Below are 14,008 nucleotides of genomic sequence, written 5' to 3' on the forward strand. Positions count from 1 at the left end.
CAAGTGTGGCTTTTTATGAGGGAATAGATGGTGGCTTGGAGTCTATGGCAGGAGCTAAACCATAGAGTTGAAAGTGATATGAAGAGGAATCATCTCCTGTGATGGACGCACACATTTCTTTTATCCCATGGTCATCTCTGATCAGAGGTTTTGCAGCTTTTTGAGGTACTACAAAGCCCTGCAAAATGTGGAGCAGTGAACACCAATGATAGCAGAATACATGTGCTCACCACAGGCAACCATACCTGCCTCATATATTATTTTTAATTCTCTTTAAAAAGCTATAGACAATGTTCAGACTATGTCAGTCCTTGAAACACACTGTGGAGTTCACATTGACTCAGTTTGTTTTTCAATCATGTTCATTTTCCATCTTTTTCCAGACAACTCTGAGATACAACATCATCCTTCCCCAAAGGTCTTCTGGGTTTTCCCTTTCTGTACAGACTTCAAATGCCTCTTGTTCAGGCAGCTTCCAGATAAAGTTTGCCATTGGCATTACTGCCAGGTACCTTTAATGTATCAGCCTGATATGCATTGATGATAATGTATGTGAATGCCTCACTTAGGCAACATGGCCTGCGCTGAAGCATCAGAGATGTGCAAATCAGTAATCTAAACCCATCTTACCCATTCTCCAAGCATATCAGCCTGCACTGCAAGAGGTAAAGGCTGCTGCATCATGGGAATTAAGGAATGCTTCACAGTACATCTGCAGCTTTCTATAAAGCAGCAGCATGGCCCATCAGTCTTGTATGTAATTCTTCCACATGATGGTGCCACAAGGACTACTCCATTTGGAGGAATTTGAACCTACAATGTAGAACCGCCTAACCAGACCTGCTGTCAAATTACCAGTGTGCTATTGGTCCATATGATGAGGAAGAAGTGTAACTTAGAACCATATGTGAGTCAGTGGTGTAAACAGTGAAAACAATAACAAATGAAGCAGCATATTAAAAATAATAATGAGTCAGTAACTAAAAATCCATATACCAGCAGTAAATCCAAAAGGATAAGTTATTTTAAAAAGTCATTATATGCCATTAAAAGCCCAAGAGAACATGATGGACCTCACTTGGCACCTTAAAAAGAGAGCTGTGTTTGAATGTCACAACAAACCACGCCTCCCTAGCCTCTCCATAGGCTTGCATATGCGCCTTTCTCCTGCTCTGGTGCTGCTGCACCAGCTCTGGTGCTGCTGCAAAGAGATCAGAAGTTTACACTTCTGATTTTGATTAACCACATCTGAACCCTACATTGTGTTTTATCATAACAATGGTTTGTTGAAACAAGCCAGCTTAATAAACCATGATTTGAAGTCGGTTTGTTTCAAACAAACCATAGTTAAAATTACTTAGTTTGTAGGGTTTGAACAATACAACAAACTGCAGATAAATAAAAAATGGAAGCAAATGCTTCCACGTTCCTCTTGGCTGTACCAGGAGAGAGGAGGGGAGATCATGTGAACCTGGGGAGAGGCTAGATTCAGTCCTGTCATAATAAACCATGATTTATTTTGGTTTATCATGACATCCTAAGGTAGTTGGTAATGAAGGCAGCATGTGCATGTACCTAGTGAGGGATCTCCACAATTTGACTACCTCCACAGAAAAGGCTCTCTACTCATTAACCACTTATCTAGCCTTTAAAGGCAGAGGCACCTGAAGAAAGGCTTCCAAAGAATATCTTAACTGATAGGCAGCTTGATGTTGGAGAAGACAGTCCTTCTTATACTCTGATTGCATGCTATTTAAGGCTTTAAAGGCCAAGATCAGCACCTTGAATTGAGCCTGGTAACAAACTGGTAGCCGGTGCAACTTTTTCAAAACTGTCATGATGTTTTTATGGCAGTCATTTCCAATTAAACAATTTTGTATGAGTTTTGGTTTCCAGATGCTTTTCAAGCATATATAACGCATTATTGTAACCTAGCCTGGTTGTTACTAGGGCATGGATAACGGCAGCTAGATCATCTTTCCAGGAAGGGATGCAGCTGGCATACCAGCAAATGCTGGCAAAGGCACTGTCTGCTGGCAAAGGCACTATCTGTGGCCAATGCCACTAGTGCTTTCAGCAGCAATGCTGGATAGAGCAGCAACTCCCAGCTGTGAACCTGGTCCTTAAGGGGGAGTGTGACTTCATTCAGAAGAGGTTGAGTGTCACTCCCCTGGATTCACAATGGCACCTCTGTCTTATTTGGATTGAGCTTCAGTTTATTAGTCCTCATTAGGGATGGCCACTGTGGAGAAATCGGATCCTTTTTGGGTTTGCTGGATTTCCCTTCAGCCCCCTGCTTGAGTTGCATTTGCGAGCCGAGCTGGGGGCTTTTCCTCGAAATCCGGGAACATTAGCGTCTTTTCTCTCTCTCATTAAAATCAGCATTTATGCAAACTTCAGCTGTAATTTGCATAATTTGCGCAAATTGTGGCCTTAAATATGTTTGCCTTGTGCAAATTGCACTTGCAATTTGGGTAAATGCCAATTTTAACGGGGGAAAGACGTGAAAATCCTCAAGCTGAAGCAACTAAATACAGATCAAGTCGGGCCAGCTCACAGATAGGGATGGGCGGATTTCCTACCTGTCGTTCTGCAGGAGAATCTGCCCGCAGGGTGAGGCGATCCATCCCTCCCCCCGGAATCCGTCCAGGCCAGCTCCACTCTGCGTTGATCCTGTGGAGCCGTCCACCAGCTCCGCATCACTGGCGAATTTCATCGATATGGGCAGGCAGCAGCCATTGCCCTGCCGTATTGCTGTATAAGTAAGTCTCCGGATGCAATGGCATAGTGGGCGCCATTTGCAGCCGTAAAGCTGGTAGATTAGCCTAAATGCAGCCATTTACAGCTGCATTTAGGCTAATCTATCAGCTTTACGGCCGCAAATGGCATCCACTATGCCATTTGCGTCCAGAGACTTACTTATACAGCGATATGGCACGGCAATGGCTGCTGGCCATATCGACATTTACCAGTGATGCAGAGCGGGCGGCCAGCTCCGCAGGATCGATGTCGAGAGGGATCCGACCCGGACAGATTCCGCGAGGAGGCGGAGGCGAGTGCTCTGTTCCGCCACAGACTCCAGGGGGCCAGATTCTTTAGAATACAGCCTCATTGGAGTCCGTGGCGGAATTCTCTGCCATCCTGACTCACAGGTAAGCAAGCCGGAGTCCAGGGGGCCGAGCTGCTAAAAGCTTGGCAAATGTGACCCCCTGATGGATTCCTCCAACATTCCTAGCCACCATGGAGCCCGGTACTAACTCCAGGAACCTGTTTAGGGTATCCACAGCTATCCCTGGGCCTAAAGAAAAGGAGAGATGCCATCTGCATATTGATGGCACTCCATAACTGTGGACCAGCTCTACCAGTGATTTCAGGTAGATGTTAACCAAACATATATAACTATTCCTTCAAGGTTGTCTTGATTTTCTTTGGTGTTGGGTATCATAAATGAGTGGAAGACTCAGGCTAAAAGAGTAGCAACCACGCAGAACAATGAAGGTGGAAGAGACAAAACAGATCCCCACAAGTGTATAATATGCCAAAGAGCTGATCCCTGCAAGCTTGCAAATAGGTCATAAATGTGTTATTGATATTGCCTATTATGAAACAACATAGTCACCAAATGACTAAAGATGCTGGCAAGTACAGAAATTGTGTATCATATTAGCAATGATAATGTTATAAGAACTTCACATTGAACCTTGCAACTCAACTACATAGAAGAAGAGGACAGTTGTCTTTTCTATTAGCTGTGCCTCCAATCTCCTATCTACTGGAAAATTACTTCTTCAGACATTTCTGGCTGGAGTCATATTACCAGCCAAGCAGACACAGAATGACAGTGGCTAAGGCATTTGCATCTGAAGAGGTTGCGTGACTGCTCTGGGCTGGTATGAGATTACTGAAATTAAGCTTGGAATGTCATCTCAGGTAAATACAGAGTGCAAACTCGAATTTATAAACTACAAGGAAAAATAATCCCAAATTACCTGCAGGATGAAATGCATTTTAAGCAGTTAAAAAATACTGTATTCCAAGATAACTTTGGAAGAGGTATAAAAATTGTTGTAAGTTTTCTCTCCTTTCAGATACACTGGAAAGCGCAATAGCTCCAACATGGTCATCATTGATGTAAAGATGATTACAGGGTTTATACCTGAGCAGTCATCCCTGCAAAAGGTAAAGAACATCTGGTGTAAAATAAGTGTCTAGGGTGAGGGGTAGGATTCCAGGGTATGAGGAGATAAAAGGACATCCATGATTAATTACAAAAACACTTTGGTGCACAAGGCAGATTTGCAAGTAGGCCAGATTAGGGTTTTGGATTTCACACTTCCTAGAAGAAACAGTGTGTTGCACTTCCCATCGTAGCAATACACTCAACCTGAAAATCAAAACAGAAGAACACTCAGTGCAAGCCCTAATTTCCATGCACATTCGCACCATATGGTGGGCATCTTGCAAGTATGACATAATTTACTGCACACATATTTTATGTAATGTGCTAGCCATGACATTATATGGAAATCAACAGGTTTTCATCATGTCAACAAAAATACAAGTATAAGACCCTTAATTTGATCCTCGGAGATATTTAACCCATGGCAGCCTTCCCCAACATGGCGCCCTCCAGATGTGTTGGACTATAACTCCCATCACCTTTTGTCCTTTAGAGTATTCCTTGTATTGGTGAATCTTTGTAGAAAACTTGCTCCTGGGAAGGATTTTCCAGAATGTGCTGGGCATACAATAAATTCTTTCTCAGGATCTGAAGTTTCCTCCCTCCCTTTTTTCCTGTTTGTGGTGCCATCCTGTTTTCATCAGGGGCCGGGGGCGGGGAGATTAAATACAACTCCCATCACCTCCTACCATGGGGTTAATGGATGTTCTAGTCCAACACATCTGCATGGCACCAGGTTGGAAAAAAGTAACTACCATAAAACATTAGAAGAAATGGACTGGTCAAATGGAGCATATCTCTTCAGTTTTGAAATACCAACATTGTTTCTAAGCACAATTCAAAGTGCTAGTTCTAACACTTAAAGACCTTAACTGCTTGGGAATCAGGAATATGAAGGACCACCTTCTCCGATATGAGCCTGCTTGATTTTTAAGGTCATTTTCTGAAGACCTTCTCCAGGTAATGATCAGAGATTATGCAGGTAAGGACCAGGGAAAGGGCCTTTTCGGCTATGGTGCCCTGTCTATAAAATGTATGCACTCCCCAGGGAGACTCACCTGACACCAAATATAATGGCTTTTAGGTGCTGAGCAAAGACCTTTTTATTTTGTGGTTGTTTATTCGGTCAGTCGCTTCCGACTCTTCGTGACTTCATGGACCAGCCCACACCAGAGCTTCCTGTCAGCCGTCGCCAGCCCCAGCTTCCCCAAGGTCGAGTCCGTCACTCCAGAATATCATCCATCTTGCCCTTGGTCTTCCTTTTGCCTTCCACTTTCCCTAGCATCAGCATCTCCTCCAGGGTATCCTGTCTTCTCATGATGTGGCCAAAGTACTTCAGTTTTGCCTTTAATATCCTTCCCTCAAGTGAGCAGTCTGGCTTGATTTCCTGGAGTATGGACTGGTTTGATCTTCTTGCAGTCCAAGGCACTCTCACAATTTTCCTCCAGCACCACAGTTCAAAAGCATTTATCTTCCTTCGCTCAGCTTTCCTTATGGTCCAGCTCTCGCAGCCATATGCGGACCTTTGTTGTCAGTGTGATGTCTCTGCTCTTTACTATTTTATCAAGATTTGTCATTGCTGTCCTCCCAAGAAGTAAACGTCTTCTGATTTCCTGGCTGCAGTCAGCGTCTGCAGTAATCTTTGCGCCTAGAAAGACAGTCTGTCACTGCCTCCACGTTTTCTCTCTCTATTTGCCAGTTATCAATCAAGCTGGTTGCCATAATCTTGTTTTTTTTGAGGTTTAACTGCAACCCAGCTTTTGCACTTTCTTCTTTCACCTTCGTCATGAGGTTCCTCAGCTCCTCCTCGCTTTCAGCCATCAAAGTGATATCATCTGCATATCGGAGACTGTTAATGTTTCTTCCAGCGATTTTAACTCCAGCCCTTGCTTCATCAAGCCCAGCATATCGCAAGATGTGTTCTGCGTACAGGTTGAATAGGTAGGGTGAGAGTATACAGCCCTGCTGTACTCCTTTCCCAGTCTTAAACCAGTCCATTGTTCCGTGGTCTTTTCTTACTACTTGGTCGTTGCTACTTGGTCGTTATACAGATTCCTCAGGAGGCAGACAAGATGACTTGGTATCCCCATACCACCAAGAACTTGCCACAATTTGTTATGATCCACACAGTCAAAGGCTTTAGAATAGTCAATAAAACAGAAATAGATGTTTTCCTGAAACTCCCTGGCTTTCTCCATTATCCAGCGGATATTGGCAATTTGGTCTCTAGTTCCTTTGCCTTTTCTAAACCCAGCTTGTACATCTGGCAGTTCTCATTCCATGAATTGCTGGAGTCTACCTTGCAAGATCTTGAGCATTACCTTACTGGCATGTGAAATAAGTGCCACTGTTCGATAGTTTGAACATTCTTTGGTGCTTCCCCTTTTTGGTATGGGGATATAAGTTGATCTTTTCCAATCTCTTGGCCATTCTTGTGTTTTACAAATTTGCTGGCATATGGCATGCATCACCTTGACAGCATCATCTTGCAAGATTTTAAACAGTTCAGCTGGGATACCGTCATCTCCTGCTGCCTTGTTATTAGCAATGCTTCTTAAGGCCCATTCAACCTCACTCTTCAGGATGTCTGGCTCTAGCTCACTGACCACACTGTCAAATCTATCCCCGATACTATTATCCTTCCTATACAGATCTTCCGTATATTCTTGCCACCTTTTCTTGATCTCTTCTGCTTCTGTTAGGTCCTTGCCATCTTTGTTTTTGATCATACCCATTTTTGCCTGGAATTTACCTCCAGTGTTTCTAATTTTCTGGAAGAGGTCTCTTGTCCTTCCTATTCTATTATCTTCTTCTGCTTCCGCACATTGCTTGTTTAAAAATAATTCCTTATCTCTTCTGGCTAACCTCTGGAATTTTACATTTAATTGGGCATATCTCCCCCTATCACTGTTGCCTTTTGCTTTCCTTCTTTCTTGGGCTGCTTCCAGTGTCTCAGCAGACAGCCATCTTGCCTTCTTGTTTTTCTTTTTTTGGGGGACTTTTTTTGTTGCCGCCTCCTGAACAATGTTGCGAACTTCTGTCCATAGTTCTTCCGGGACCCTATCTACTAAATCTAGTCCTTTAAATCTATTCTTCACCTCCACTGCATATTCATTAGGAATATTAGTGAGCTCATATCTAACTGATCTGTATTCTCTTTAGTCTGATTCTAAATTGTGCAATAAGAAGTTCGTGATCTGAACTACAATCAGCTCTTGGCCATTTTAAGAAAAACAACAGCAGGAGAATGCTATTGTCCTCATGTCCTGTTTGTGGGCTTCCCATAGTTATTGGGTTGGCCACTGTGAGAAACAGGATGCTGGACTAGATAGGCCTTTGTCTGATTCAGCAGGTCTGCTCTTAGGTTATTAAAGATGAGATTCTCAGTAGCCATTAGAAGGAACATCATACGTAGTCAAGTATGGTGTGCCTTCTAATGCATAATGAGGACAATACTTCACACAGTTCATGCAGCACCACTAATTAAGAAATGTAAAGTCAACTTTAAGGTTATTAGTTTGCTACACATTCTCCACCCACTTTCTTTGGAGAGAGGTTTAGACAAAACATTTTCATCCTGTCTTTCAGTTTTTTAGAAAAACAACTTCCAAAGCAGATTTCGAGTCTGAAATAATAAAATTAATTAATAATTACAAAAATTATTAAACTATGAACAAATAAAATAAACTATGAACAAATGTAGAAGAGCAGAGAAGATAATAACATTGGTAGTTAAAAATACAATAATATCAGCAGTTAAATGGTTTCTGTGCTTCGTTGTTCACAGCTTCGTGATGATAATAGTGTGATGAAGGTGGAAACCAAAGAAAACCATGTTCTCTGTTATCTGGAGGAAGTAAGTACTGTTCAAATTTGTCTCTTGCTTTGTGAAATATTAATGGACTACAAGACTGAGCATTCTCCTGTGCTTTTATATCCTAGCTTTCAAACAAGGAAACCAGTTTCAGTCTCATAGTTGTGCAAGATCTTTCTGTTACAAATCTTAAACCAGCTTCAGTGCGGATTTATGACTACTATGAAACAGGTAGGTCTTGGAGCAGTAATATGCCTTAGGACTTTGGTGTTCATCTGAAGTTCTTCTGTTCTTCACCCAGTGCATAATTAGGTTTTGGGATTTGTTTCTACAAGATGTGGTGATGGGAAGTAGCTTAGATAGTTTTTAAGAAAGTTTTAGACAGGTTTATGGAGAATAGGCCTTCCAACAGCATTGACTATGAACAATATCTAAATGGAAGGTCCATATTCAGGGGCAATATATTTCCAAGTACTAAAAGCTGGGGACAAGCAACATGGGGTGACTGGTGCTTTCATGCCTGTTTGGGAAGCATCTTGTTCGAGGCATCTGGCTGGCCACTGTAGGAAATGGGGTGGTGGATTCGAGGGACCTTTGGTCTAATCCAGCAGGGCTCCTCTTGGGTTCATATGAAGTGAATCGTGCCATGGACATTCATTGGACTTAATGCAAAGTTCTACCATTCGAGAGAGAAGGATTCCAATTAGAGACTGTTTAGCTTAGGGTGCTTCCACACTAGTAGTAGAATTGCCATCCTCTGTTCACTCGTTTTTTATGGAGAATCCAAACATCCTTGCCAATCCAACACATGCCAGTCTTTGTGTTCTCCTGATTTTGTCAGATCTGATTTTTGGCTATTGGGGCTTGTGGAGAGGATAATAAAACACAGGGTATTTCTACACCAGCCTAAAATCCTGCATTTAAAATGGGGCTTTCTACTTCCGTTTTAAATGCAGGATCCCCCTTCCATTCCCGCCCCCCCCTTCTCCCGGTATTTGAGTCTTCCATTATCTTTCATTGATCTCACTCCTGTTATTGCCACTTTAACTCCTTGCATGGAGGAAACTGAAGTGGAACACAACGGGGTAATTTGATAGCTCAGTATCTGCAATCTATTTAAAAACAGAACAAAGGACATTTGGTGCGGGAGACACCTTGGATGATCACAGAGTCATCTAAAGCAGGGGTCCCCAACCCCCGGGCTGTGGACCAGTACCAGTCCGTGGCCTGTTAGGGACCAGGCCGCAATAGGGGTGTGGGAACCCCCCCTTACCTTGGGTCTGCAGGGGGGAGGCGATCCATCCCCCCCCCCCGGAATCCTGGCCGGCTCCGCTCTGCGGCAAGTCCACGGAGCTACCAGCCAGCTCTGGCCCTGTTCTTTGCAGCAATAGCCTATTACTGCAAAGAACAGGGACTCAAATGGTGTCCGCTATGCAGATGCCATTTGCGTCCCAGTGGCCGGAAGTCTGCCTCCGGCTGGAGCCGGCCAGCAGCTCCTCGGACTCACCGTGGAGCGGAGCCAGCCAGGGCCGGCGAGGATTCCGGGGGGTGGGACGGATCACCTCCCCCCTCCCACGTACCCAAGGTAAGGGGGGTTCCCACATCCCTACTGCAGCCTGGTCCCATCCCAGCTCCGGTCCGTGGAAAAATCATCTTCCACGGGACCAGTCCCTGGTCCCAAAAAGGTTGGGGACCGCTGATCTAAAGAACCCTCAAACCTCCGTGAAGGAGCAATCTCAATCACAAGATAAAAGCTCCTTGTGATGAAGTCCACAGTCACAGCACCAACCTGGCCAGTGAGAACTGGCAAAATACTACTGAGGCTTTGCAGGGCTATTATGCCTCCTTGCAGCATCTGATCATCTTATCGCTTCCTGTACAGTATGGCAGCACCATATAGCCTCTCAACTACCCCTTAATTAGTCAGTTTCCATTTCTCATGGGAAGGGAGCTGTTTTAATCTCCTCTCATTTTTTTAATTTCATTTTTTAAAATTGCAAGATAGTGCTAGTAGAGGGTTTATGTGAAATAGAATTCATTTGTCCCAAAGCATAAGGGCTGGGTGCTAAATAACATTTATGTTACTTTCTCTCCTCCAGATGAAGTTGGTGTTGCTGAATATGAGTCCCCTTGCAATGACAGAGATTCTTGAGCCTGTTGGATATTCTGGGGAGGGTAAGTTGGATGATAGAAACACCAACTTCAAAATGGGAGTGAGGCTAATGATATCTTGGCTGGTAAGTGGGAGGAGCAAAGGACATGAAAGAAAGAGGAAGGGGTTTGATACGGTTTCTAAATTGTGTTTTAAATGTCTTATTGGTGAACTTCTATAGCTTTATTGTGAATTGGTATGTGCTTTCAGCAGGAGATCAAAGAGTTTCAGTTGATATGATAGGGGAATCACTGGTCTCATTATCGTCTCTGTGCACCCGGTTTTGCAGTTCCTTGTATTGCTTCACAAACCTGCGAAATCTGCTTGAACAGAGAGAGCTTCAGTAGGACAAAAAGAATGACAAAAAGAGCCAGTGTGGTGTAGTGGCAAGAGTGCTGGACTGGGAGCTGGGAGATCCGGGTTCTAGTCCCCACTCGGCCATGGAAGCTCACTGGGTGACTTTGGGCCAGTCACACACTCTCAGCCCAACCTACCTCACAGGGTTGTTGTTGTGAGGATAAAATGGAGAGGAGGAGGATAATGTAAGCCGCCTTGGGTGCCTTGCAAGAGGAAAAAAGGCGGGATATAAATGCAATAATAAATAAAATTGTGTACACTATAGGAAATGTTGCTTAGTTTATATGTTGTTGTTGTTCAGTTGTTAAGTCGTGTCCGACTCTTCGTGACCCCATGGACCATAGCACGCCAGGCCTTCCTGTCCACCACTCTCTCCCGGAGTGTGCTCAGGTTCATATTCATTGCATCAGTGATGCTATCTAGCCATCTCATCTTCTGCTGGCCCCTTCTCCTTTTGCCTTCAATCTTTCCCAACATCAGGGTCTTTTCCAGGGAGTTTTCTCTTCACATTAGGTGGCCAAAATATTTGAGCTTCAGCTTCAGTATCTGACCTTCCAATGAGCACTCAGGGTTGGTTTCCTTTAGGACTGACTGATTTGACCTCCTTGCAGTCCAGGGGACTCGTAAGAGTCTTCTCCAGCACCACAGTTCGAATGCATCAATTCTTTGACGCTCAGCCTTCCTTATAGTCCAGCTCTCACAGCCATACGTTACTACTGGGAAAATCATAGCTTTGATTAGACGAACCATTGTCGGCAAGGTGATGTCTCTGCTTCTTACTATGCTGTCTAGGTTTGCCATAGCTTTCCTCCCAAGGAGCAAGCTTCTTTTAATTTCATGGCTACAGTCACCGTCTGCGGTGATCTTGGAGCCCAAGAAAATAAAATCTGTCACTGCTTCCAATTCTTCCCCTTCTGTATGCCAGGAAATGATGGAGCCAGATGCCATGATCTTAGTTTTTTTAATGTTGAGTTTCAAACCAGCTTTTGCACTCTCCACTTTAGTTTATATGACATTCAGCTTTATATCAGGACCACGGTTTTCTCTCACATTTCAGATGTTAAGCATAGCAAAGACAGAAAGATTGTATCTATCACCAACTATTGCTTTTGCAAATGATCACTGTGCTTATCTATACATCTGAGTTTTGCATTGACATGTTGCAAGCATTTTATGAACTTTTGACCCCACTGTTCGTATCATCAATCTCTCCATCTATCTGTTTCAGTATCTGTACCTCAAGCATCTACAAGTAGCTCTTAGAACTGAGTCATTCCTTATTTTTTAATGGATTGGTTTCTTTTAACTGAATCACTTTATAATAATAATGGTTTATTATGCTTATCTCCGTAGGACAAAATTGTGTCATTAGAAGATATGTTATCTCTGCAACCAGCCCAGAGCACGTTGGTGGTGCTGGTCGTGGGGAATGTTGTCTCAGGAGAAAATCACTGGAAAATCATAATACACCTTTCAACTGGGAGTTTTGCCACTCCAATGAGAGATGATTGCACCACATCGTTGTAATAAAATCTTACAATTATTAAAGTTACATGTCTTGTCTGTTCATCACAATTTCTGATATTGATAGTCAAATAGGCAAGAATCCAGGTTCAATTTACATTGTGTGGGTGATGTCTTCCAACAAACCTAAGTGCTGATACAGTAGCTACGAAACTGAGTTGTGACCTAGAAGTCCTTCACTGGTTTGAATCTTGCCTCTGTCTGCTGTGAATTCATTTAATGACTGATAAGCCACAATCTCTCAGCCTTATCCACCCCCACATTTGTAATGTGGGGATAATACTTTGCAGGGTTCTTGTAAGGATTACAAGATAATGCATCTTTTCAGCAGCAACTAGAGTCCATGGATGCAAAGAGGAGTGAAGGTGCTGTATGTAATACCCTAAAAAGGTTTCATGAGGCCTCTTCTGTTTTCCTGCCTTTTTTACCTCAGCATTTTTACCCATAGTGTGGTTACTCCTGCCTGGTTTTTGTCTTCAGTGCCTCACAGTAGCAATTTGGGACATTGGAGAAGGATCAGCCCTCAGGATCTCCTCTCCTGAGCAGCCTTCAATCTCTTCCTCTCCCCCTTATGAAGCATAGGGTTGGAGTGTGACAAGAGCCAAAAACGTCACAGAGAGGCCTAGCTTTTGAAGTACAAGCACAGTACAAAGGAATGGCAGCTCCCTGTCTCCCTCCTCTCCTAAGCAAACAGCTCTCCTTCCCCTTTTGAGTGCAACATAAGAGTGTGGCAGTTCTGAAGCCTAGCAGTTCAGATGCAAAATGGCGATGAGTGGAGCTCTCTCCTTTCTCCCTTAGGCAAGCTACCTGCTCAGAGCTGCCTAAGAGGTAAGGCATATATTGGGAACAGACCCAGCATCTTTAGGAATGTTACTTAATTCACATGCAGTGATTTCCCATCAGGCTCAAAGGATTCCCTTCCCTCAGGATTGTTTGGACGTTTTAGTGATTTTCATGTGCAGTGAGCCTCTCAACAAGATTGGGCAGCATCCCCCATTTCTCTGAGTATTGGTCCTTCTGTTCATGAATCTATTGAAAAATAAAATACAAAGAAGGAGCCATGTGGAATTCCTAAGTTGTATCTATAATAATAAAAGAGGGTCTGGGTTTGTCTGTCTGTCTGTCAGCACCAAGACCGTGAAACCTAGACACCTGAAACTTGGCATGCATACTAAGGGGAGCCCAGCAGTGTCAACCATAGGGCTATTTGGTTTTTGAAACACATTAATTAATTTAATTTAAATGTGTCCATGTAATTGAAACCTGCAGTAAGATCTTGAGCCACAAGGGGCAGACTTCCCTAACCAGCACATAGCTTTGCAGTCCATACAGTTTACATCCAGGGGAGAGTAGTATGTTGAGAGACAGAGTTATATGCCTGCCCCTCCACCCTACTGGGGGACAGTTCCCCCCCCCCACGCTGAGACTGGAGTGGACAGACATCTCAGGGGGCTATGGGGATGCACCATGGCAGGGGTTGTACAAGGGGTGACAGCAGGCATGGCTTCATTCAGTCAGGGTGGGTACAATATGTCCAAAGCTGGCAGATGTGTAAGTTTGTTTGAAGGCTTCACTGTATCAAACAGGGCTATTCAAACACATACAAACCCTGGTCTGTTCAAATAAATAGATTCTCTGGGACCAGAAAAAAATCCCAACTCTAGCAATTCTTCTTTTAAAGGTGTGTTCTGAAAAACTGAGAAAGTGGATTTTGGTTGAGTACCAAACTCCCACTACTTCCCAGTAGCAAGTCCAACCTGACACTCCACCCCAAAAGAGAGCAAGTATAATTTAGTAGATACTATGATACACTTTTACAGAGAGATGGACCCCTCCCTACATTACTAGGGGGTGGTCTCTGGGTGGTCCTGAGAATATCATTATTAGGAGGCCCATCAGTACTTTCCCCTCTTCCCCAGAGCCTTGTTCCCCAGCGAAGGTGGAGGGCTTTCTGGGAGGGGGGAAGTCATAGTGCTTTCAA

General features: G+C 43.7%; 1 protein-coding gene across 1 annotated transcript in view; it reads left to right on the forward strand.

Annotated features, from left to right (window-relative positions):
* LOC146353026 (ovostatin-like) overlaps window positions 1–13,134 on the forward strand; it is a 66,571-nt gene extending 53,437 nt beyond the window's left edge. The window contains exons 31-36 of the mRNA XM_084835474.1: window positions 384–508; window positions 4,089–4,179; window positions 7,968–8,036; window positions 8,123–8,225; window positions 10,094–10,169; window positions 11,857–13,134. Of these exons, the coding sequence (XP_084691600.1) occupies window positions 384–508; window positions 4,089–4,179; window positions 7,968–8,036; window positions 8,123–8,225; window positions 10,094–10,146 (441 nt within the window). The 3' untranslated portion in view covers window positions 10,147–10,169; window positions 11,857–13,134. The remainder of the gene's footprint in view (window positions 1–383; window positions 509–4,088; window positions 4,180–7,967; window positions 8,037–8,122; window positions 8,226–10,093; window positions 10,170–11,856) is intronic.
* Window positions 13,135–14,008: the final 874 nt, after the last annotated feature.

Source organism: Heloderma suspectum, chromosome 2 (assembly GCF_057233095.1).
Source record: "Heloderma suspectum isolate Gila_16-S chromosome 2, 16-S_ref, whole genome shotgun sequence".
NCBI classification, from domain to species: Eukaryota; Metazoa; Chordata; class Lepidosauria; order Squamata; family Helodermatidae; genus Heloderma; species Heloderma suspectum.